The following is a 21,734-nucleotide window of genomic DNA, read 5'->3' as shown; positions in this document are numbered from 1 at the left end:
AGACACTAAAAAAAAAATCATAGACATCATATTTCATTTATTCATTCCTTTGTGTCACAAACAGTCCCTGAATTCAAGACAAATGGCTTTTATACACTGACGTTTTGTGTATCTGTCTCCTACGAAAACATGATACTGTTCTATTTAATCTCATTCTAAAATTGGTGAGAAAAACCAAATTGGTTTTCCACAGATGTGCCACTGTTTGGAAGGAAGCAGCAGTCACACGCTCACTTAAGAGTGGCAGGAAACCGGCTACAACATTCAGAGTCGAGGGGAAACACGCACACACAAAAAGAAATACGTCAGTTATCCTAGCCTCATATGTACTTGGTACAATAGGTTGAGGGTAGGGTAGGATTTTTGGGGCCCGGGCGCTGTTGAAATGATCATCACCATGTACCTGCTGTTGGTTGGGAGTCCGCCTAACACAACGAACGTCTCAACGACAGACAATCTATCTAAGGGATACACGGATGACACTTCAGCGATGGAACCAATAAAGAGCAATATTTGACAGAAAGCAGCACATCTTTGTATCCAGACAACCATCTACAAACAAGATAGCAGGTGTCCACCATGGTGCGACATTAGGTCACTGAAGGAGTTCATGTGTACACCATGTACATTAATAGCTTGGTTTGTGTTGGGATGCACAAACTGGGGAAGCAAAGTCTTTGTGCGCACAGTGCTCATGTTCAAGGGAAATTTACAAAGAGATCCACTCGCTAATATCGTCTTTCAACTTGTACTCCATTGTCACTGAAGTGTGTCGCAGTGCTACGACCGGTATGGTCTTCGTCCTGTCACGTGGTCACATCTGATCTGCAGGCCTATTGTGGGTCCACCGGGTTCATGTTCAGGGGGCAGCAACAAAACGGCCTTCTTGAAATACGCATCTGGTCGCTGAAGGATATACTTCAAAAAACAACACGGAGAGGTATAATAGTCATGGCCCCATGACAGCAGTCACTTTAGGCTGACCCAGCGTAAAAATCTGGAAAATGTAATGCCCATATTGCTTGCCCCCTTTACAAATCTAGCTAGGCTAAAGCACAGAGAACAAATTCTCCGGCCTGATCAGAAAAGATGGAGGGTGGATGGTACTTTGCGGGTCACAGCTCTCAAGTGTCCACAATGGAGTCCGGCTCCAGGACCTCCAGAGGGGACGAGCTGTCAGGGTCTGGAGGCAAAGGTGACTGGGCCATTCGTGCATCGGCGCTACAGGTCACACAACCCTGAGAAACAAGAAGGGGGCACAGTCACGTGATGCCTGGATGAATGACAAAAATGAATGACTTTGAGGCAGTGTGCACAGTCCCACCTGAGTGTCTATCTCTTGTGGGACGGTGTGCTGCTGAATCCAAGGATGGACAAGGGCCAGTTCCTCTCGCTGATCTTGGGTGAACCACGGCTGGAGAGGCTGAAGCGCTCGCAGTTTCTCCTTGTCCTCAGCCAAAACCTCCTTCTGATCCCTAGAGAAGATACCAAAAATAAGAGAAAGACGGTGAACCTTAAAAAGTCTTTTGTGACACTAATTGGCTTTGAAAACCAATTTTCCCATAACACAAAATTGAATATTCCTTTTAGCCTCAAATGGTTGCTATCAAAAAACATGTTAATGATACAGCAAACCGATGCATATTTACTGAAAAAAAATGTTTTGTTTTTTTTCTTCCCCCCCTCTGTGTAACTGATCTTCAGCCGTTTTCTAAACTCACATATTCATTTATTTTTTTGCTTTTTAAAGCATCCTAAGATGCCACAAGATCGCACCAAAGCCTATAGGGAAATAGAAATTGGTTTCAAGGAAGTATGATGATGTAATACATCTCAATCGATTAACATTTTTAATGAGTTGAACTCAAATATGCAAGACTTTTTCTGTCCACAGACACGATTTCTCTCAAATAGTGTTTACGAATCTGCTAAAATCTGTGAGCACTTCGTCAAGATAATCCATCCATCACAAAAGTGCAGCATAGCAAGATACCCTTGTGTATTTTATGAATGAACAATTTGTGGCATTTTGAATGCACTAAGATGCGGTGATGAGAACCTGAGCCCCATGACGGCCCCATGTTGCAAGTATCTGTACACAATTCCTGGAAGCTGAAAACATTCCAGGTTCTTACTCACCAGACATGATTGGATGCTCTGAATCGGCGTATACGACAGTGTGTTCTACTTCTTCCCAATCATCAACTTCATATTGTTGACGAACAGTGGACCAAAATTGCACAGGCAACAATAAAATTCCTAATCAACTATCAAAAATGATGTGTTGTGCTGCGTGTGGGAAATGGTGGTCAAGACAGATTGACAATAGACTGGTTTTCATAACCGCCCCATAACAAACAACCCCCCCAACCTTTCCAATAGAGACAAATGGCATGTTTTAGAGCAAGGGTGTCAAACTCATTTTTGTCATGGGCCACATTGTAGTTACGGTTTCCCTCAGTGGGCTGTTACGAATATGAAACCATTAAAATATTTCACCTCATCATATTTACAGGTGAAATTTATGAGGTAGTTTTGTAATCACAAATCAAGGGTAGGATTGATGTTGTTTGGGCTCAAAATATTGCTTGCAATAGCTCAATGTTAAAATTTCCAATATGACAATTTGAAACTTTATTTCAGATTTTTTTAAAAACCATGCAAGTTGATTTGCCTTCGGGGGCCACATAAAATCATGCGGTGGGCCAGATTTGGCCCTCAGGCCTTGAGTTTGACACCTGTGTTTTAGAGTGACCTTTTATCATGGGTTGCCAAAGGCACATCTGTACAATAATCATGCTGTCAAATCAGCATCTTGATATGTCACATGTGAGGTGGATTGATTACTTCAGCAAAGGAGAAGTGCTCACTGAAAGATTCTGATGGGTAAGCGCCAACTAAAGACAATGAAATATTGGTTCTTGATTGACAATTGGTATGTTTTATGTGTTGCAAAGTGATGACATAAAAACCTTCTATTCCCGGTGCATTTTTGAAAGGTCAAGGTACAACAGAGTTCACAATTAATTACAAGTGTTTTGGGATCATAGATTGTGGTCACACTTTACTTTTCAAATCAATACCGTTGAACATTTTTAGGGAGGCTGTCACGACAGTGTGATTTATTTGTTCATTATTCACGGCACAGCCCGCTGCGTATAACCTGGGAATAGCTGGGTTTACTGCAATTAATACAGAACAGTTCCGTAGCAGATGATTTAATAGCTTCATAAAAGTATTCCGATTATTATTTACTGTGTTCATCAGCACTGAAGACAACTGTGCGCACGTCTACCTGGTATGGATCTGGTATGTCATCATGACATGCTCCGACGTGTGCTGGATCATGCTCCACAGCGAACTCTCCACCTGATTGTCGAAGTTGTGTTGGTGCTCAACTGGCGTTTCCTGGTTCTTGCGGGCTTTGCGTGACGTGTCTGAGGAATCATTGCTGGCAAAGTATTTGCTGCTGTTGCTGCTGCCTGTAACCACAGGTAAACTGGGAATCAACAATCTCCATTTAACATTAGCGGTAAAGTTGTTCGTTCACCTCTGCTTGACAGTGGAGTCATCGCAATGCCGCAAATGTCAAACAATCAATCTTATTTTGCTGACGGTGCCTCAGATTTAGCATTTTCTAGAACTTTTGTGTTTTCATGAAGCCACCATGAGGTTTTCATCCATTAGCGGCATAGAGCTCCCTCCAAATGTATTGGAAGGGCAAGGTCAATTCGTTTGTTTTTGTTGCATAACTTCAGATCAAAAGATGAATATGGGCGAAAAGTTCAGAATTCCAGCTTTTAATTTAATGGAATTTACAAACAGATGTATTATCAAACTCAGATCAGAGCACTTTTTGTTTGAAACCATCCACTTTTCAAGGGAGCAAAGTATTGGAAAAGACATTATTGACTTAAAGTGAATAACATTTAATATTTGGTGGCATAAGTCTTACTTGCAGCAACTGAATCAAAACTGCATTGATGTCACCAGACCATAGCATTCATTTGAAATTGTTTTGCACCCCCTTACTCAAGGTCTCTTTCAGTTCTTGTTTGGTTCTCCCTTCGGTTGCCTCTTTAGAAGAGAAAAATACATGCTCTGTTGGGTTAAGATCAGGTAATTGATTTGGCTAGTCTAAGACCTTCTGCTTTTTTCCCTTGATGAAGTCCTTTGTTGTGTTGGCAGTGTGCTATGTGTCATTGTCCTGTTGCATGATAAGCGTCTCCTGATTAGTTTGAATGCATTTTTCAGAAAATTGTCAGATAAAATGGTTGGTTTTGTAGTCTTCAGTATTTTTTCTGCTCCTAGCATCAAAAGTTACATCAATGTGGATGATGGCAGTGATGTCTTTAGGTGTTTCTTCACATCTCTCACAAGGTTCCCGTCATCACCTGCTGCTGATACCCTTGGTCGACCAGTTCGATGTTGCTCAGTACACCAGTTGTTTTTCTTTTTCCAGGACATCCTAAATCGTTGTATTGGCTATGCTCAAAGTTTGTGAAATAGCTGTCTGATTTTCACTCTTCTCTCAGCTTGAAAATTCTTTACTTTTCTACTTTCGACCGCTCTCGTCTTCATGTTTGCTTGACAGCAAATGCAGTTTTCACAGGTGAAACCCTAAGCCAGAAACAAGCACTAATGTCAAAACAATCAAGGCTAAAAGATAACACCTGAGCAACTAGAAACACACCAATCACGTTCCAATAATTTTGCTCACTTAAAAACTGAGAGGGTTCAAACAAAAAGTACTCGGTGCCGGGTTAAGACATCAAGATGAAAATACCATGAAACAAAAGCTGGAATTCTGAACTTTTGGCCCATGTTCATCTTGTCATCCTATACCAATAGATCTTCAGTATACAACGAAAACAAAGTAATTGAACTTGGATTTCCAATACATTTAGAGGGGACAAGAACTACTTCCAAGAAACAGGTAAACCTACTGTTAATCCAGCCTGAAGTGATGTTAGCTCCACTTTATTCAAATAAAGTGTGAATGCATTTGCCATTTACCGTTACTGTATCATAAAGTATACCAGATTTTCTTACAAGAAACAAAAGAATCAAGCAAATTTCACCTGCACTGTCCAGTAGGCAGCTCTCTATTTCACAATCATACTGGGAAAATTTGTGACTAAAAAGTTGAATTGATTTCAAGCCACTGAATAGTTTCAGATCATATTGTCCGAGATGAACAAATATCGTCATTGAATCAAATCAGCAACCACAAGGCCTGTCACGATAATTATTATATAGACTTCTCGTTGGATAAATGAAATGGACAGTTTTTTTTCCAGACTCAAATTGTTAGCCAGCACGCAGATCACACAGTAAGCAAGTTGGACGGCTGTGTCATTAGCAGCTAGCGGGCTCTTGTAACGTCGGCGGACCGGTACACTTGCCGGTGTCGGCTCCATCCAATACTCCACACAGCCGTTCTCCATGTGCAACCCCTAGATTCAGACAACAGAGACACTTAAGGGAAAGTTAACCGTTTGTTGTCTGAGCTAATAACTTAAGGAGCTTAAGATCTCACTCCACCCCAGCAATGTTGAAAATATCTATACTTCGCTCAAAGTTTTTGTGTGTGTGTTGGTCCCCTTTTAACACACATGGGGACACTAACCCATAACCTCAGTGGCACACTGTATTCAGACAGTTGTTGAGTACAGTGAACACCAACATATTTTCGATTAACAGGTGAAGGGCTTGTCTTCAGTGAACCAACCACAAAGTAGCTGGGTTTACGTGGACACTTTTTTTTTTTAAACGTTCTATTGAAGATCTGTGGTCAATTGTTTACATCTCCATTACTGAGAACAGCCATGTTACATGTGCAAGTCGTCGTGAAGGTCGCGTCATTTATCAAGTTGGTCTGTGGTCTATTCAGCACGGTAGTTGGGAGTGTTTGTTTCAGTTTATTTTAAAAGAACGCTTGATAAAAACACCCCAAGTACGTAAAAACCTCCGACACATACAAGCTCCCCTGGGAGCCGCCATATTTCCGGCATATACTGCATATTTACATTGAGACAAAGCATGCGTTTCCCAGCTCTATGCCAAATGATGGCATCGATGGTGAAACTTTACTTTTCTTTAGGAAAAGGGGTCCTACCCCCCCTGTGAAATGAATGAAATTCAGTTTGAATTTGGCCTGACTATTTCAATTGAGGTGTTTATATTTCGCATTTTCACTCAGTTTGGGCTTCTAAAGAAATTATAACTGGAATAGAAGACTCCATGTAAACCGGGCTGGTTTTGTTGCTATTTACTCAGTTTCAGACCTCTGGGAATCCATATCACAGAGTGAAGAAAATACATTTAACAGAGAAACAAGAAAGGAAATTACAATAATAATGTAATGAGAAGAAAAGGACTGAACTGACTTTTCATCATTCATTATGATGGCTTTTGGGACGGTATAAAATCTTAAAAATATTATCGTGACAGGTCTACCAACCACAAACTGTAATCTAAACTAATTTTGGGTTAAAATAAATCACTACACCCCTAGTCTCAAGTCAACTTCAATGAATGTTAGAAGTAAAAACTTGTATTGGGGATTCTTACAAGCGTGTGAGGTAGAGGTTCCATTTGAGGCAGAACCAGATCCCAGTGAGCCTCCAGACTCCCCTGATCCAGATCCAGAGGCATTGGAGCCAGTCCCTGACCGTGCATCTTCTTGAAGCAGGAGGTCAAGCAGCTCACTGGATGTGGACTGAGCATCATGGTTCCCAGAATCACTCGGGACATCACCCTGAGGAGGGGAAAAGTTTGGTCAGAACCTTGGTGTGACTGCAACAGAGCTGTATACACAAGTGTGATTATGAAAAGTATCTGCAGACAAACTGGATCGAGAAATGTTATCACCTCATTGTCACCCTGCTCACGATGGCTTTCTGCAATGTTGTGTCCAGTGCTGCTCTGTAACTCGTTTGGTTTTGGCAGTTCCTCCTGCAGCAAGTTGAGCTGAAGTGGAGAACTTGAGCGTGAGCTGGAGAATAATGCACGCGGGTCTGCAGTCTCCTCCTCCTCCTCGACAGAGGAGCAGGCTCTGGGTGAGCCGAGCGGGGGACCAGGGGAGGTCTGTGATTGGGGCACAGGATGGGGTTGGAACTGCGGTTGCGGGAAAGGGGCAGCAGGGGTGAATCCTCCCATCGTGAAAGGTGCCTGGGGCAGCATGGAGGTAGTGGAGGGGGAGTAAATTGATGGATAACCTGATGTGAAACTTGGGTAGTTGGGCAGGATGACAGCCATGACAGGTGTCATGAAGGGATTGATACTCTGAGCTGGAGGCATGACCTGGATGTTGTTAAAATTGGGGCTATACTGCAGATTCTGGAAGGGTTCCATCTGGATATGTTGGATACCTGGCAGGTTCTGGTTTTGCTGCATAAGGTGGAAGTTGTAGTTGAGCTGGGTCTGGTCTGGGGGCTGCACCACCACTGGAGTGGTTCCAGGTAGCTGTTGCAGTCTTGCCGGTTGCTCTGGGGCTTGTTGAGTTGTCAACATGGGAAAGAATGGCGCTTGAAGTGGGGGGGCTTGACTGTAGGGCACTCCCATCTGTGGCTGGGAGGATTCTGAGGAGGGCCAGGAGGAGTCCGGGATGCGACGAGTAGGTCCAGGTGGAGAGGCATAGCTATCTGATGAGCCGAGAGGTTTGGGGCGCCTAAGTCTTGGCTTTACTCTTCGAGAGCGGTTCAGCCCCCCGACGTGTATTGGACGTGGATATTCACCTGTTGCAAATAAAGATTTAAACCAAGCATTATAATTTGTATCAAAATGTTTATATATCATCCTTGCATGTCAGTCAATACAAACCTCTGTGTTGGGAGTGGGCCATGGAGCTGTTATCCAGCTGGAGATAGAAACTATATGGGCTCTGAAGAATACGATTGCGGAATCGGTCCACATATTCCTGCTCCTCCTTCTGCGTGTGAGCTGAAAGCACCTCCTTAGTGAGACCTACAAATCTTCGCTCCTCAGTTGCTGGACTAGGTGCAGGACGGAGCGGGGCTGGAGCAGGATCAGTTGGCTCGCTTCCCATTGGCACGTCCTCTAGGGCTGTTGCCTCTGTCAGGAGGAACCATATAACGAAGTTAAATTTAACAGGTAAAATTCTAATGCTGTTATCGGATCAGATTCATTTTAAGGCTGACGCACACCAAGTGAAGGAGTCAAACTTGACTGAGCTCTCATGCAGTGTGCAGGGTTCTGTAACTATTGGCCAATAGGTAAAAATTTGAATCACAAATGCTCCATGTAACAACTCGTCAATAAGAATCCACAAGCTTTCACATACACTAATACTACATTACTGGTTTTTAAGCTGCCCCCCAAGCCATACAAATAAAGTATACACAAAAGTGTGTTTTTACAACAATGCTTTACCATTTTGATTATTATTTATATTGATGATTTATAGTGTACCTGTGGCTGAAATGTCAAAGCTTGGGGCCAAAACATACACAAGCAGTACATACTGCACTGGGTATATTCAAATGAATGGGAGATATTTTAAAATATCTACAGTAATTATTGTGGGTGTCATCTCTCTGAAGCAACCTGCTTCTTCCTTAACACTTGGTCTATATTTTTATGGCTGAAGAAATGTGATAATGTACAATATACTTAGTATATGTACAATATACTGAATGAAGATGCATTGACAAAAAAAGATTAACAGCGGCAGGCCTAGACCTTGTGTTCCCATCTTGCCTCAAAGTCTGCATAGACAAACTTGCTCTAGTTTAAACAGATTTTGAACAGATCTCTGAACTGTGCGAAGTACCATCGTGTTTCAAACGCTCCACAATCATTGTCCAAGAATCTCGGGTCTGAATGCCTACAGATGCATCACCCTGACATCTGTTGTAGTGAAGTCCCTTGAACGCCTCATGCTGAATCACCTCAAAAATGTCACAGGTCCCCATCTAGACGCCTGTATTTTGCCTACCGAGCAAACAGGTCTGTGGATAACGCAGTCAACATGGGACTGCACTTCATCCTAGAACACCTCGGTGGCACAGGGACCTACACGAGGATCTTATTCGTGGACTTCATTTCAGCTCTGCATTCAGCACCATCATCCCTGAACGCCTCTCCTCCAAGCTTCTCCACTTCAGCATCTCACCTGCCATCTGCCAGTCCATTTACAGTTTCCTGACAAGCAGGAAGGTCTAGTCCAATTAGATTTGGCCACATTCTACAGTGCCAAGTGGTATTTAGAACACATAAATTTTGTACACTACATACACAAAAGTTTTGAATCATGTCTTAAAAAAAGGACTAAGCAATAAAACAAAAAGCATGCTAGGATTTTGGTGTGGAAGAGCTCTAACGCTTAACACCATCATTTGGGATTAACTACAGTATTTTCATTTGCGGTAGCTGTAACAGCTAGATCTCCAAATATATCTCCACACAGAGCGGTACTTACCTGATTCGGGTTGGGGCACATGGACGATGGTGCTGCTGTATGAACACTGACTGGTCACAGAGACCACACTCATTGCCTTGGTGGACATGGTGATGTCTGTCAGAGGAGCTCCAACAACAGCTGCTGTGCTTGGATCAACCGACACTTCACTTTCCAACATTGCCACTGGACAGAGAGAACAGAATTCAGGAAAAACTAGCTAGAACGCGCAACTAACAAACTTCGGACAAGTGTTTGTACCATCTGAAGCAGCTTGAACTGTGTCATGGGCTCTGGCAGGCTTGTCATCTTCGGAGGTAGAGGATGAGGAAGAAGAGGAAGTGGCTAGGGAATGAGATTCACTCTTTCTTTTCAGAGCTGGGCCAGTGCAGCTCTCCAAATATCTGGAAGACACCACCAAAGAAAAACAGTTGATAAATAGAGGGCCGGGAATGTAGTAATTCAAAAAACTTGACATGCAGACCACAGATACCTAATAATGTTGTCCACACAGTTGATCTGCTGGTAGGAGGGAATGTGTCTTTGTTTCCTGCTTTCTTCAGGATCCCTCACCTCAGGATTGGAGGCTACTGGAATCAAGTGTGCTATGGGACGAGAAAATCACTTTAACTAACACGCAAATAAAAATACACTTGTTAGGAACTTGGGAGTGATGTTGTGGTTTTCATTTCTTCATTTTCACTACCTGGGGTGGGTTTTCGAAGAAGAGCTATTTTGTGGCTGGAATCAAAATGGGCTGGCTGTCCCCAATTCCTGACTCTGTTCACATCTGCACAGATTTGCTGAAGCGACATCTGCAAGGACACAAGGAAAATTGTATAAACTTTGGCTGCAGTGTTGAAGTGTCACAGAAATCATGTGGTGATTACACGACTTACGGGTTCCCGGTGTGAGTCCTCCCACAAGTTACCATTGCTATCGCTTGAAGAAGCTACGCTGATATAATGCTCATGGGAACCGTTACTTCCTAAGCTTCCATAACCACTGGAACCGTTGTTGTGAACAGGCTGGGGGTAGAAGAGCTCAAATTAATGAAGGTGAGCAAAAACCCCACAGATTTGTTTTAGTGAGCAGTGTTCTGAATTCAAATAATCACCTGCAAGAAAAGCTTGTAAATCTTGGCTTGCAAATCTTTAATTTCTTCATGGATCACAGTTAAATCCACTTTACACGGCGCAGCAAACACATCCTCATTCAGCGGAGTTCTATCCACAAGGCAGACAAGCAAAACCATTGATGTCATTTCACGCATCTGATTCTCTACCAGAGCAAACTCTTTGGACGTGACCATGTGTTGTCACTCCTTACGTTCTGACTTTATGGCGTCCTATGATGAAGGCCACTTTCCGGCTCCAAGGGTTGATGAAGCTGGACCAACTGGTGTCCAAAGTGATGTAGTCTCCATTCTGACAGCGCAATCGAACCGGTGAGTGTTCAAACGGTGGCTGACCAGCATACTTCAACACTACATAAAATGTAAAAATAAAAAGACAAATTTGTTTAAAGTTGTAGTTGTCCAAGACTGGACAAAGAGAAGGTGAAGCAAGTCTAACTTTACCCTTTCGGTGCATAGACAGCATGAGGGCATGGTCGTCTGGATGAATGCTCGTCAGCAATGATGTGCCGATCAGATCTTGAGGAAGGTATCCCAGCAATGGCACTGCCCTGTGGGACGTCACCAATTAACTGAGTGAATTTGTCCATGCTTTAATGCTCAAGTTAATTCCTAACTTGTACATGTGAGTGGGTAATGACCTGTCGTCCACCTCGAGGAACACACAGCCGGGCGAATGTGTGGTGGTGAAGATGCGCTTGTCCATGGGGATTCGTGGTGCTGGGGAAGTAAATAACACACCACTTGCATGAGACTAAGGAAATTAAGTAGATACCATTATTTCCTCAAGGCATCGGGCATAAATTTAAACATTTACCATGTGAATGTAGAAAATGTGTAAGTACCCCCGGGATTGAGGCTGCATGTGTGCAGCATAGGAGGTGCTAATGATAATTACCCTCATATCCAGAAATAATGCGTTCAGCCAGCGCCAAGCAGCACAGCTCTTCGCCCGCTCCACTGGTCCCCGTTCCATGAACTTTCAGCAGGTAGGGCGTGACACGAAATGGGTTGTAGCGCATCTCACCCTCACGGTCCTTACCACCTCTAAAACATCGACATTAAGTTTCACTCCATATAAAAGTCACTATAGAAACCAAATAGTTGTCATATTGCTAAAAGAACTTTATTATTGTGTTAAAAATGTATAAATAAAGATAGTGACATAAATGCTAACCTGATTCGGCAGAAGAAAGATTTGACCTGGGCAGAGTCAAATAGAACCCCTGCTGTGGAGGTAGCCACAAAGAAATGTCATTAATTTTCCTATTATCCTTCAGCTGGGATCTTTGCTGTCAAGTACAACCACTTTACAGTACAATACAAAACATACTTATAACGAAAGACTTCACCTCTCTTTATGGCAAACAACCAGGAGAGTTACATAATCTTGTGAAATTTATGAGCCTCATTATTCATTTTACTGCAAAGCAACTACTCAGAGAAAATAAAATTGGAATTTTGTTCCTAAATAGATGCTCTATATTTCAAGATAAGTGCTGACAACATGTACAAAGCCTGAGAAGAATTCAGAACTGAATTGCTGAGGTAAAGCATTGGAATTCTTTTCCATTATTTTAGTTGTCTGGATTTTTGGGAGAGGGCGAAAGGTAACCCAAGGTATGCACTTGGGATTCTGACATGAAATTAGTGCGCCTTTTTGCATCAGTGGGTTTCCTGCGCAATTGGGAATATTTTTTTTTTTTTTGTGTGTTTATTTTTAATTACAAGGCCCAATTTTACCACGACAGCATGGGGTTAGCTGGCAGGGTGTTCCTACAACCCTAGAAATGCATCGTCAATGGATTCTACAATGAACGTAACACTCACACTCACACTCACACACACACACACACACACACACACACACACACCACACACACACACACACACACACACACGTAACGTCAGTCTACTTTTTATGTTCCCAAGTGTTATGTATTTTGAGTTATATGGGCCTATCATAATATGTTTAAATACCAAGCATTGTGGGTTTACAGCTAGTAGGACACGCTCAATTGTCTGTACTCTCAGCCAGGGGCTGAATAACTCGTGCGGCTGTGTTTAATGAACGGTTAACATTCCCTGAAGTGTTTGCTATATGGAGCCAAACATGACACTACACCAAGCATGGCAGTGAATTATTAGATGGCCCCCTCCCTGGCGTCGGTCCATGACGTCAAGATATCCGTTCGCCCGAGAGTCACGTGGCAACTTGCACATTCGTCACAGCATGAAAAAGCCACGTGACGACTTAGTGGTATATATTCTGGCTACTGCATTCTTTAAGTGGCTCAAACATAGTGATGTGTATGCTTCATATACAACTGTATTTGAGAGACGTCTGCAAGCTTAGCTGGTCATTATCGGTACATTCAGCAAACCCGCCTGCAGTGTAAAACAGCTGAGTGAACATAATGATTTTTCTCCCTTTTAAAGCCTGCTTTTATCTACTTGGCAATGTTTTAATTCAAATTTGGGAGGCTATTCTTACTCCTCTCTACGACTGTCAATTCATAAGACCCGCTCAGTGTTAGTGTTGATTTGTGCCCTGCAACTGACTGGCAACCGGTTCAGAGTGTAGTCCACCTTTGCCCGAAGTTAGCTGGCGTGATCCTTGTGAGGATAAGCGGCTTGGAAGATGGAATGGAATATTTGCACGCACTTTTCAGGGACTTTAACATGCATATAATTCGGCTATATCAAAGTAGTTATATGGTAGCTGTACATTCTCGGCTTTTTGTTGTATACATGACACGGAAAGAAAAATAATTACACTGGAAGGTGAACTGGTGGATATACAGTTAAATGTTTCCTAGTCTAACCACATTGTTTCTATTCCCAGCAACTGATCCAGATCATTTTAATTCGACAGACTGGTAATAGCTGGTCATACCCGTTTGGTGAAAAAACAAGCCCTTTGACAGCCAAGGCAAACCTATAACTTGGGTGTGTGCCTTACTTGTGATAACCATTTCTAATTCATGGAGGATGAGGCGAAATATTATGTACACAGGGAGTCAATTTATTTTGGACCCTGTGTACAATTCCATTCAAGTGATTTTTAGGATTGTTTACCAAAACAGAATGGTTTACTCAATAGTCCATGCATGTTCCACAATACCTCTCATCTCAGTGGATTTGCGCTTCATGGATGTAATAAAAAAATAAATAAACAAATAATAAATAATAATGGTAATACTTGTGTCACAAGCTTACCTGTGTGCGAGTTGGTCCAGGGCGGGAGATGTGGCTGTGCCGTGTGCGAGTAGAAGACGTTTACATCCTGGTGGAAGAGCAACTCAACAAATTTGGCTGACTCGAGGAATTTCCTCTTGCAGCATAGGATGCTGGGAGCCTGCTCTGATGCATGTAGAACACAGCCACTCGACAGGGAGAACACCACCACGAAAGAGTCCTACAGAAGGCCACAGAGGTGCACGCACACAAAAAACCCCAAGTATCACACCCACACACACATACACACACAAGCAGTAAACATACAGCGGCGTGACAAAGGAATTGGTCCCCTTCTCAAATTCTTATATTTTTGCATAGTTTCCCCACTTAAAGGTTTAGGATAACCAGACGTAAATATCAGACAACTCTAACGCAAGTGAATTTAAAATGCTGTTTTTTTATGGTGATTTCATTTATCAAGAAAAAAAATTCAACGTTACCTGGCCCTGTGTTAAAAAGCAATTACCCTCCTTGTTAAATCATGAATTGTAGCTAATCATAATTTTTGTTTAATTTTCACTGATCACAATAAACCCTGATTACCTCTGGACCTGTTCAATCAACCAATCACTTAAAGATAATCTGTCCTGACAAAATTAAGTCGGGACAAAAGATCTAACAAAAATTTAAACAAAATGACACGGTCAAAGAAATTCCAGAACAGTCAAGAAATAAAGTAATTGACAATCAGTCTGGTGAGGCTTACAAAAGCAATTTCTAAAGCTTTAGGATTCCAGCGAAGTACTCTCACACGGAGAAAACATGGTACAGTGGTGAACCTTCCTAAGAGTGGGCTGCCTACAAAGATTACCCCAAAAGAACACCAGTGACTCATCCAGGAGGCCACAAGGGAACTCAGGAAAACTTCTAAAGAGCTGCAGGCCTGCCTGGTCTCAGATAAAGGGCCACTGTCATCAAATGACATAATAAGGAAAAGACTGGGCAAAATGGCCCAACCTATTATTAGGTTTAGGTGGCCATTACTTTTTCTACAGAGGGACCGGTAACATTGAACAGTTTTGTTTTGTCCCTAATAATTGAAATCTGAATTTAAAAGTACCCATTTCATTTCACTTGGGTTATATTTGTCTGATATATACATTTATGTGATGATCTTAAAGTTGAGAAACTAAACAAAAATATAAGAATCTGAGAAAAAGGATATACAGTGGTATCTCTACTTACGAAATCATTTTTTTTTCCATAAATAATTTAGTAACATTACTTTTTCGTATGTAGAAGTGCTTTTTACATGTAGATAGCCTAATCTGTTCCAAGTTGCCTCTATATGCACAAAAATTGTCATCAATCTAACATGTCAGTGCCAGTTGGGGGAAAATGACTACAACTAAGTGGAAGGCGCTGGCAGGTGTACCGTGTTTTTAAGGGTGTGCTCTGACGTGACCCTCTCCAGCTCTTCACGAGTGCAAGCGGTAACGTTCCTCTTCTCATCCTGACCATTTCTCATCAGCAATTTGTAATACTCGCTATTTGCTGCACAGAACAAAATACACAAGTTATGAAGCCTTTTTATCTGCTACAATCGTTCTGGTTGAGAATCATGGGTTTTATTAAGCAGCAGCGTACCTTGCACTTGTTTGACACACTTGAGGGCATAATGCAAGGCCTCTACAGTGCTGACTTTGCTCCGGGTGCGTTTATCAGATGGAAGCCTCTTCTTCATCTCAGCTACTGTGTTCATCATCTCTTTATGGACATGACCTTTACTGCCGTCTGCAGTCACACTGCTACACATAGACAGACACATGAAGGGAAAACCGGTGTATGAAACTCCATAATATCTCTGTATCTTGTTAATTTTATGCAATAACAATAACATATGGTGTGTGCACTATAACAATGTATAAAACTTGTGCTCTACTTAATAGTTTGCATTCCTGGTGAAAGGCCCCCCCCCTTTCATATTCTGGATTCTGTCAATGTCATAATACCTCTTTGTGGAGGCAGAGGTGGATCCTGTGGCACTTCCAGTGCTGTGGTTGTCTGGGGAAGAGAGGTCGTGCGATCCGCTAGTCATCTCCTCGTCTTCCTGCCCCACTTCTCCACCTGACGTGCCATACTCGTAAACCCTGACATTTCTGGATGGAGCTCCTCTGACCTGTTGCCCTGATGAAATCCCATCTTCCCTGCCACCTTCTTCTGTGGCTGAGGGTATCGCAGGCTCCTCTCCACCTGGGCAGCTGTCACCAGCGGGCATCTCTACACTTTGGTCACACATCACTGGTAATTCCGCCAATCACACTGGTCAGGGGGGGTCTTCATATGGTCAACAACAGGAATGGCTTCCATGGGGTCTTTTAATCAGTGTAGAACGCAAGAGAGGTAGTTTGTCTTCAGCACTGCAGATTTGAAGGATAAAAAAATAATTTTAGGAGAAAGACATCCTTTGCTTTTATTTGTGGTGACCAAGCCCCCCTTGGACCCCTTCTGCAAATCTTTACTACATTGTGTGCAACTTTCAGGACTTGCCACAGCTAACATTAGCATTTAATTTTTAATAAAGGTTTTCAGAATTTCACTTAAGATTGGTAAAAGGATTAAAAAATACCTTCATTATTGAAAACGCACAGAGAAGGATTTCACTCTTTATTGATGAAGCTATAGTTAAGTGTGATTTAGTTCATTGTGTTACAATAAAAAGCACAAAGGAACAGAATGCAGTAGAAACTCAATAAGTTAATTTCCTTTTACCAAAACCTGAGAAGCATTTCCTTGTATGATCTGTAAATTAGTAACAATATCACTCAATCAACACCTATAAAGGTCTGGTCTTTTTGTGACAAAGTAAAACAAATGTGATACACAAATTCAATATGTGAAAGTTTTTCTTTAAAGTGCAACCATACTCATATCCTTGTTTTGTTTCTAAATATATGTTTGGAGTTAAGTGATGAACCGTATGACTGAGAACAATAGAGTTCTGAACTGTTGAGTAATAGATTAAGACTTCATTTCTTTTGGCCAGATTTTTTGGAGCGGGGCAAGTAACATCACAGGGTTGGGGCATACCACCCCACTTCTATTATATAAACACCAAGCACCGTTATACCATGCACTGGTCATTCCACCAGTAAATCATGAAACTGGCCATCAAACTATGAACTCAAAAAACATCTTCCCAGAAGTATATTGTGTTCTGTGTTATTTGTCGTCTGGCTCCACAAGTGTTGCATTGTGAGGCGGCGCTGAACATGATGGGATTCGCCGCCTCTTGCCAGTGGTGACAGAAACTGCTGGAGGTCTGGCACAATGAGGTAAGGGCCATCACCCACATACGTCACAGGGTGAGGAGGAGGGGGAAAGAAAAAAAAAAAAAAATCATCCAGCTGTGGCTGCTGAGTCATACCCAGCAGTGTGTGCACCACAGACCCCATCCCTGGATGATCCCCCCCCAACCTCAGTCCTCTTCGCGGCGTGTCCCAGCTGATGACTCTTTACGCAGTCGATTAACAGTCCGCTGAATTTAGACAAAGGGGTGACTCCCCCAGAATGTCTATTGGCAGCCACGTGACTTTCTCTCCCCGCTTAGCAGGAGCCATGAAAAAAAAATGTTTTTGAATGATAGCACAACATCTTATTCAAAAAGCCGTGTGATTTGTCAAATTTAAGATTGTTTTAGTCTATATGGTTTCACTTTGAGTCTTACTACCAAGGCTCGAATTACAGTGGCTCCCATTGGATTTTACAAGTTAAAACATGCGGGTCAAAAAACATGAATCTTGAAATGCAAAACTGCAAATCGCAATTTTAATACAAGGACTGTTGCAGTACAGTCCTCTTCAAAGGTATTAGAACACCAAAGTCAATTCATTGTTTTTTATTGTAAACTAAAGCAGTCACTCACATTTGACGAGTGCGACCGTGCTTACGCACCTCCGTGCTCGCAAATCTGCACGAAATCTGTTGGGCACGAAAAATCGCGCGTGTAAAATTTTTTATGAGATGAAAAAATAGATATTGAACGTCACTTATTTTGTGTAGCCTTGACATTGATTTATGTATTTATTTCATAAACTTTGTTAACTAAAAAAGCCTGCTCCAAAACAACCAGTATTCACCCGGAAACAGGAAATCCACCTCGTCGCTTGATTCAGGTGTAGCCGATACTTCGAGCGCATGCACATAAAGGCGCGTTCTAGCAAGCCGACCTCCTATTTACCTGTATGGCAGTCCCGCGATTTTATTTTTAATTCACAGTTATTTTATATTAATCAAGGAAGTTATTTTAAGGTCTTGAGATTACATCCCTAATCACACCCGCAACTTTATCTGCGAGCATGACTGACCACACCCGTACATTTTCCAAATGTGAGTGACTGCTAAAGACATTTGGATTTCAGATCAAAAGATGAATATAAGACGAAGGTTCAGAATTCCAACTTTAGGTTCCCGTTATTGACAGTTCCATGTATTAAAAAACTCAGGAAAGAACACCTTTTGTTTGAGGCAAACCACGTTTCACGTGAGTATTGAAACACACATGAAATTAACTCATATTGATTAAAATTTAATATTTAGTGCCAAAACCCCTACTTGCAAGAACTCCAAGCCTGTGACACATTGACTCGACCAGACTATTGCATCCTCCATTTGAAATACTTTTAAGTTTTAATTCAGCCTCTTGCAGTTCTTCTTTTTGTCTATGGGTTATCCCATTCACTCTCCTCTTCACAAAGTAAAACGCATGCTTTATTGGGTTAGGTCCGGTTGTACAAGATTGGTTTTAGAATTGCCCAGCCAGAGACCCAAGGTTTGTGGGGTGATTAGAAGAGAGTATGCACTTGGATCATGTAATATTTCCACATCAAGATCTACCACACTAATAGGTACTGTAAAAAAAAAAGACCTTCTGCAATGAAGGATTAGTTTGACTATGTGCTTATTTATGCCATCAGGTTGTTGCATGTTTCTTCCCCCCCCCCCGTTAAAAGATTTGATCCAATTGAGTTGTCCAGGTTATGGGTCACATTACACAAATTAAAATAAAGGGTGGGGGGGGGTATAAATTATTTCACTTGATCACATTTCTTGACAACCAGGCATTTGAACAAGGGATGTGTAGACTTTTTACATCCACTGTAGACGTAGAAGCTCAAACAGAAGCCAGTGAAAATATCCTGCATGGTCTCTGCAGGATTACATAATCAGGGAGCTCAATTTGGAAGAGTGGAAGACATCTTGAGATATTGTCACTCTGCTGTTTAAAAACCAGCAGCTTTTTTTTTTTGATAGTGGTGCAGGTATTATGATGATCTCCCCTGACCCAGAGAACACAAATCTTATAAGACATAACAACAAGCTACTTTCTTCATGATAACTAAATCCTAGTTCATGTATATACTATGTGAGACTCATAGCAAGTATGTCTAATTGTAATCCCTAGGCATTTAATAATACATACATTACCGCCCCCCCCCCCCAAAAAAAAAATAATATATATATATATATATATATATATATATCAACAATGACAAATCACAGAATGACATCATGGAAGCAAGTCCACCACATCTTATGGTCTCAATTTGGCATAACAAACACAGGATTTACAAGTCACATGTGACTCAGTCAGTTGATTTTTAACAAAGCCTTCAGAGGACACAAAGTAGAAACATCTTTGATGCAAAAACAATTTTGCTATAGTTGGACCGATTTAAATATTAGATATTTTCGGCAGGTTGGTGGCCATTCTGAACACAGACATGGAACGCAGAGCACAAATACTAACAGGAACACAGGACTTCTTTTGTAATGCTTCATCTGAATATGAGGACTTGCATTTTGTCGTGCAAAACAGGAAATGTAACATTTCGTAGCGGCTATAAATATCAAGTAATCGTTGCATCGCAATACCTCCCACCCCCAATTCAAAATCGATTCAGCAAATCTTCTAAATCGATTCAGCTCCTGGAACGTGAACAGAGGCTATGTTTAACCAAACAAAAACATGGTGACTGAAGGGGGCAGCAGCGACATGAAGCCTGAGTGTTTAACTTTAAAATCTGATGTTTAAGGTTAATTTGGATTCTTGTGACTCTAGATCAAATGAAATAAGAGCTTGCTTGTAAGCTGTGCCAGGCTAAATTTCTTATTGCAATTACTAAGAGGAAAAAAAAATATCTTTATCTGCTCTTTACTTTTTCAACGTTTATGTAATGTTATACAACTATCATGTATTTGTCGTTACTTATTCAATGTTCATATACTAAACTTTATCAAGCACATGAAAACCACTGCTCCACAAAGTGCTGTGCACTATATAAAAATAAAATCTAAAAAACAAACTGGGCAGATTGAAACTAATTAATTAATTAATTGCAATGTGGAAAATAGGAATCCACCCATTTTACAAGCTGCTTATCCCCACAAAGTTCGCAATGTAACAGTACACAGTGAACTCTCATGCTGAATTGAAAGCAACACAATAAAAATGGGTTTTGGATTAGTTTTTACATTTTTTGAGGGGGTGTGTCAATGCTCACAAACTGTCAGGAAGTACTCATTTGCCTAGGGTCTACTTCTCAGGGAATCAACATCAAAGCATTTAAAATCAATATCATTGTGAACAGAATTACAACAATCGAAATCCCAACTAGTGGTGCCAAAGTGACGGAATTGTGACGATTTCTGGTGAGAGAGCATAATTCACAATACTATATCCCTGTAAAAGAAGTGCATATTCAAACAGGTCCCTTGTTGAGACCTTGCATTGGGTATGATATACAGGGATGGACTCAAAAACCACAGTGAGCACGATTTAATTTACACGAACTGGACAAAGTTCATGTTAAGAAACGCCTGAGGTTGATTTACACACACTTGACCCCCTTTTGTGTTTAAAGCCCCTTCCCCAAATGAACCAGACGACCTCAGTCACCGCCAAGCCCCCACCCTCCATTTCACCAGATAACTAACAACTAAATTCCAACTACTATATTTGTTTGGAATTTAACGTACATCCACAACTACATTTTCAAGATGTTAGCAGAGCACAAGAAATAAAATCAAAGCGAAAGCCAGCTGATTAAAACACAAATTCTGGAAAACGTCGTAGTGGTTAACGTCATCTGACAGTTTCTTGTCGGCTCGTCAGAATTATTTTCACGCTTAGTTGCCAAGTCATTCCAATATTATTACGAGTTGGTTTACATGTTGTACTGTAACAGTAACATACCACCACTGGTTTGCGACAGTCGGCCAGGATATGGCAGACATGTTACTCAACGGCTGCTTATCGGCACACCGTTGATCGACCGCCGCCACAAGAACGGACTCGGTTTAAAATCAATACAATGATTCCTCATGTTAACGTGACTAAAATACTGAGCACCAGACAAACACGACTCTTTTGATATCCTTCCATATTTCTGTGAGGTTAATACCGGTGACGAGCAAGGTAGCTAGCTTTACATAGGAGCAGCAATCGCCAAAGACTAAATATAATTTAACGTCATATTTACCTTTGTCCCCACACGCGTGTGTCCACTTCAATGTATTTTTCGGTGAACGGTTCGCCCGGTCGTCTTAAAACTATTTTTAATTGTGCCTCAGTCACAAAGCTAAATCGCCTGGTATTCCCAGCTCAAGACACATTTGTGCAACGTGAGTTCGATTCCATCTGGCTCCGCCCACTGGACGACGATTGGACACGGTAATTTGCATGTGTCCCGTGAATGGCTGACGCGTTCAAGAGTGGGCGAGTCTACAAAGATTGGTTTGTCAAACGACTGTGGCGCTTCACGTGGACCCCCATGTTACACAACAGAGAAAACAACTCCGAGCGGACCACGCATGCGCGACCGCGACAGGCGGCCGCATCCTCCTCACTTCATCACCGAAGGAATGACCACACGAGACACTCCTCATCACGTTGCTGTCAAAACTCTTCATACGTCTCAGATCACATTGCTGTTCATC

General features: G+C 41.8%; 1 protein-coding gene across 5 annotated transcripts; it reads right to left on the bottom strand.

Moving 5' to 3' along the window:
• Nucleotides 1–64: 64 nt before the first annotated feature.
• On the bottom strand, nucleotides 65–21,511 carry per3 (period circadian clock 3). Of its 5 annotated transcripts, none has more exons than XM_061831875.1 (23): nucleotides 21,278–21,511; nucleotides 15,749–16,156; nucleotides 15,384–15,541; nucleotides 15,172–15,290; nucleotides 13,776–13,974; nucleotides 11,734–11,785; nucleotides 11,455–11,603; nucleotides 11,198–11,276; nucleotides 11,001–11,107; nucleotides 10,751–10,907; nucleotides 10,539–10,647; nucleotides 10,321–10,449; nucleotides 10,128–10,236; nucleotides 9,915–10,026; nucleotides 9,683–9,825; nucleotides 9,443–9,607; nucleotides 7,825–8,076; nucleotides 6,874–7,739; nucleotides 6,574–6,760; nucleotides 5,402–5,456; nucleotides 3,296–3,478; nucleotides 1,325–1,475; nucleotides 65–1,238 (listed from the first exon to the last, which is right to left on the bottom strand). In XM_061831875.1, exons 2-23 carry the CDS (start codon nucleotides 16,033–16,035, stop codon nucleotides 1,125–1,127), a joined length of 3,882 nt encoding a protein of 1,293 aa, XP_061687859.1. In that variant the 5' UTR covers nucleotides 16,036–16,156; nucleotides 21,278–21,511; the 3' UTR covers nucleotides 65–1,124. The 5 variants fall into 5 exon arrangements, with proteins under 5 accessions (XP_061687859.1, XP_061687858.1, XP_061687857.1 ...); XM_061831874.1 differs by having other exon boundaries at nucleotides 11,734–11,782; nucleotides 15,384–15,544; nucleotides 21,278–21,510; XM_061831873.1 differs by having other exon boundaries at nucleotides 66–1,238; nucleotides 15,384–15,544; nucleotides 21,278–21,510.
• Between the last annotated feature and the right edge of the window lie 223 nt (nucleotides 21,512–21,734).

Source organism: Syngnathoides biaculeatus, chromosome 10, assembly GCF_019802595.1.
Source record: "Syngnathoides biaculeatus isolate LvHL_M chromosome 10, ASM1980259v1, whole genome shotgun sequence".
NCBI classification, from domain to species: domain Eukaryota; kingdom Metazoa; phylum Chordata; class Actinopteri; order Syngnathiformes; family Syngnathidae; genus Syngnathoides; species Syngnathoides biaculeatus.
Note: the sequence above shows the minus strand (reverse complement) of the source record. Positions and strands in the feature narration are given on the sequence as shown.

What these genes read in the sequence shown, in the direction of transcription:
- per3 (XM_061831873.1), bottom strand. Translation starts at nt 16,035, where the DNA reads ATGTGTGACCAAAGTGTAGAGATGCCCGCTGGTGACAGCTGCCCAGGT. An exon ending in GTGTGTCAAACAAGTGCAAG is followed by an intron (nt 15,291 to 15,383) that starts GTACGCTGCTGC and finishes TGTTCTGTGCAG; the next exon opens with CAAATAGCGAGTATTACAAA. An exon ending in CACAAGAGATAGACACTCAG is followed by an intron (nt 1,239 to 1,324) that starts GTGGGACTGTGC and finishes CTTGTTTCTCAG; the next exon opens with GGTTGTGTGACCTGTAGCGC.